Genomic DNA, 3,632 nt, shown 5'->3' with positions numbered 1-3,632 from the left:
GGACCACAAGGAAGGAAGGAGAGAAGCGAAATTAAAAAAGGGATTGGAGAATGAACGGACGACAGGCGGAACGGGAAGAAACCATTGGGGATGAGGGGTCAGAAGGGGAGGAAGACCACCATGATAAGAGGTGAAACAAAAAGCAAAAGTCAAAGAGTGGGAAGACAAGGTAACGGTACGAGAAGAAAGAACAGCGGCTAGCACAAGCGTCAGCCGCCGACCAGCAGCCGCCAGGCGGGGCGGGGCAGGCGGACAGCGCCGCCCTCAGCCAGCAGCAGGACACCGGCAAAACTAGCTTTTGGGCGTCCTGGTCTCGCTGGCTGGCTGGCGGCGTGGCGAAAGTCACGGAGCCCGCCACGGCCTCGGCGGCAGCCCCACCGAAGGACGCGAGCCCGCTGCCTTCTGCCCATGAGAGCGAGGTCGAGTCGCACCTCACGTTGTCACGCGTGCGCCCGCCGAGCGGCAAGCGCCCGCCGACACCCCGCCGCCGACAGGCCGGCGGAGCCCCAGGCGGAGCCAAGGAGGCGGGTGAGAACTCAAGTTAAAAATGGAGAACCGCGACGGACGATGTCGATGACGGTCTCCGCAGAGTCTGCAACTCTCCGGTCTAGTCTCTGGTGGCCAGCCCCCACACCCGAGTCGTCGCGGTGAGGTGATCGACGGCCGGGCGCGCGCGGGGGTGGAGTTCGGCGCGGGCGTCCCTGGCCCTCGAGCCCTGGCCGCGGCAATGCCACGACAAAGGGCGAGAGGCCCCTTCCCCGCGCCCCCGCGGGCGCGGCGAACGTATCTCGTACGGCTTTATGGGCGAACGAGAGAAGGCAGAAGCTAGAGGAGAGAAGACCGGAGACCGCAGACCGGCGCCGAGTCTTCTCCGAGTCTGTCAGACCGGTCAGACCGGAGAAAAAGAGCGAACGTCTGTGCAAGTCTCATCTCGGATCATCGACCGACACACACGCCCGACGGATGCCGAAGTCATGTATTCGGCATTGGTTCTTTCCCGTTTTTCATCATGTCATGTGTTTTCATAATCAGATGAGAGAGGATAAAGAGGGGTTATGAACGCGGAGTCAGAGACGAGGCGCCCCTGACGAGGATGTCGCCCGAGACCGGCTCTGCAGAGTTCTCACTTCTCACGCGTCTCTCGCTGGCGCCCTGCTCCGCAGAGGCGCAGGCGGCCCGCACTCTCCACAGCTCCAGAGTGGGGGCGCGCTCGTACTCGAACCGCTGCGGCACTCCGTCTGGCGCCACGAGGCTCCCCACGAGCAGGCCGCGCTGCGCCTCGAGCTCGCGGTGGAAGTGCTCGGCGGCAGGCGCGCGCGCGCACATGCCCTCCAGGCAAAAGTTGACGCGTCGCTCGAGTGAGACGAAGGCGACGGCCGAGGGCCCGAGCGCCGGCAGCACGCGCGACATCAGCGCCACGAGCGCCGACGTCATCCCGTCGTCGTAGACGCAGTCCGCGGCGAGCAGCACCGTCGCGCCACGCAGCGCCTGCAGGTCGGAGGAGCTCCACCCGAACTCGCCCTCTGACGGCGAAGGCCAAACATCCACCGCGCTCCAGTCGAGCCGGCGCACTCGGACGAGTCCTCCCACGCCATTCGCGTCTGCGTTGTTGGCCGAGTTGCGCAGAGATGCGGTGTGGGCATCCGTGCAAAAGACGGCCCGTGCTCCCGCGAGGCAAGCGGCGGCCGAGGTGAGACCGCAGCCCGCGCCGAGGTCGAGCACGACCGCGCCGTCGAGCAGCTGCGCGCTCTCACGCGCAAACAGGTGGTCGCACAGCAGCAGCGCGCCGCGCCAGACCTGCAGCCCCACGTCAGAAAGCGGGGTGGCCAGCGCGTGGCAGATCCGGAGCCGCCCGCGACCAGGCGTCGCCAGCTTTCGACGCTTGCGGCGAGCGCACAAGAGGTCTCCATCCTCGTCGACGGCCGCAGTTGGCTCGTGGGCGTCGTCGGAGGAGGAGGCCGCGTCCGCAGCCTCTGCAAAAGGAAACACGGTCTCACACGGCAAATCGCAACCAGCGTCGCTGCAGTCAGCCCGGAGATGCACGTCGGAGAGGTGGAGGTCGGCGTCCGTGCCCATATACGTCTACCCTAAGTTTCTCCGAGACCTCGGGAGCGGGCAGGTATTCACACCTCGGCAGTGTGGGCAGGGCAGGGCAGGGCAGTGTGGGTTTCACACCCGGGGCAGGTAGGGGATCGGGCAGGGCAGGGCAGGGCAGTTGTGCGGCAGTATGCGGGCAGGGCAGTACGGCAGGGCAGGGCAGGGCAGTTGGGGTCATAATTGCAGGGCTGAGATTCGGGATCTCAGGTGGTGAAAAAAAAGAGGAGACAATTGCTGTGAACATGCAATTTAGATAACAATCTCAATGAGATGTGTGAAGAGGACGGCCGATCGACGAATTACACGCGCGAGCTGGCGAGCTCATGTGCATCTCAACCGAATCTCAGGGGGGCGCCGTGTGTATAACGGTCGCGTGACACTGCGCTACGCCATGTCGTCTTCCGTCTCGGAGTCGTCGCGCAGCGGCCCGCCCGGGTTGACGACGTTCACGGTGACGCCGACAGGGATGGTCATGGCCGCCCGCTCGAGCTCCGCGACTCGGTGGGTGAGGCGGCGCATCCCGTAGCCGGGCGCCCGACGGGTCCCCACGCCCCCTGGCGGAGGCTGGTAGTTGTTGAAGGTTTGGTTGAAGACCTGGACCTCGAGGGCCTCGACGCGGCCCTGGAGGCACTCTCGGTTGTGCTCGATGGCCGCGAGCCGACTCTCGACGGCCGCGAGCCGACTCTCGGTCATCTCGTCCCGTTGGATCCCCACGCGGTGCATCTCCAGCTGGAGCTTGACCTGCTTTTGCAGGCGGTCGTACCCAGGCGGGCCGGCGGTCTGCTGCGGCGGCGGCGACTTCATATACACACGCACCAAGTCTACCTAGGAGCGTATCAGACAAGGTAGTGTACGAACAAAGAATGGTACGCGCGCGCAACACGTGCGCGTGTGCAGGTGTGCTGTGTGGTGCACGCCCTCCGAGCGGGGCGGGGTCTGCCCGTCGGGTTGTCTCCCTATATCCAGGACTAGTGTGGGGCCTGCGGCGACGGATCCCTAGTGCAGCCCTAGTGGCCTCTCTCTCAAGCCTGTGTTATCTTCAAGTAAGGGGTAACTCACTGATCCTCCACCGGATCCGACTTTCGACAGTGCTGGCAAACCGCATCGCGCAGCCGCACGGAGTCTCCGACAGCCACGCACAGCCTCACGCTCACAGTGGTTGAGACTTTCATGCACATGCGAGCTCGCAGGTCAGGGTCTCTGGCCACATGCGAAAGGAAAGGCTCATCAGAACGGATTCGTTTGCACGCCGTGCAGAAGCTCGTGAGGTATGGCATGCCAAGATAATCTCCATCGCGATTGCTATCCAACGTGCCATCTCCAACCAACCCAGTCCTCAGGCACGTGGTCGCCACCGCTCTGCTGCCACTCTCCCGCGCGAGATCCATGGTTTATCAGCTCGCCGAGTAGGTCTGCAGCTGAGATGCTGCCATCTGCGTCACACGTCAGTCCCGGAATTGCGGGCGTGGCCACTTCACCGTCGTATGTGCACGTGCAGTAGGGAAGGTGCGTGCCGCTAAAGGCGGAGGGGTTGG

At 64.4% G+C, this 3,632-nt stretch overlaps 2 protein-coding genes across 2 annotated transcripts; both read right to left on the bottom strand.

Moving 5' to 3' along the window:
• Nucleotides 1–1,053: 1,053 nt before the first annotated feature.
• Nucleotides 1,054–2,076, bottom strand: EMIHUDRAFT_252093 (hypothetical protein; the record flags this gene model as incomplete). The annotated part of the gene is made up of 1 exon (XM_005789818.1): nucleotides 1,054–2,076. The coding sequence occupies one exon, from the start codon at nucleotides 2,074–2,076 to the stop codon at nucleotides 1,054–1,056; it is 1,023 nt and encodes a 340-aa protein (XP_005789875.1).
• Nucleotides 2,077–2,481: 405 nt separating this feature from the next.
• Nucleotides 2,482–2,901, bottom strand: EMIHUDRAFT_252092 (hypothetical protein; the record flags this gene model as incomplete). The annotated part of the gene is made up of 1 exon (XM_005789817.1): nucleotides 2,482–2,901. One exon carries the CDS (start codon nucleotides 2,899–2,901, stop codon nucleotides 2,482–2,484), a length of 420 nt encoding a protein of 139 aa, XP_005789874.1.
• Nucleotides 2,902–3,632: the final 731 nt, after the last annotated feature.

This window comes from Emiliania huxleyi, assembly GCF_000372725.1.
Source record: "Emiliania huxleyi CCMP1516 chromosome Unknown EMIHUscaffold_1247, whole genome shotgun sequence".
In the NCBI taxonomy this organism is placed as follows: domain Eukaryota; phylum Haptophyta; order Isochrysidales; family Noelaerhabdaceae; genus Emiliania; species Emiliania huxleyi.
Note: the sequence above shows the minus strand (reverse complement) of the source record. Positions and strands in the feature narration are given on the sequence as shown.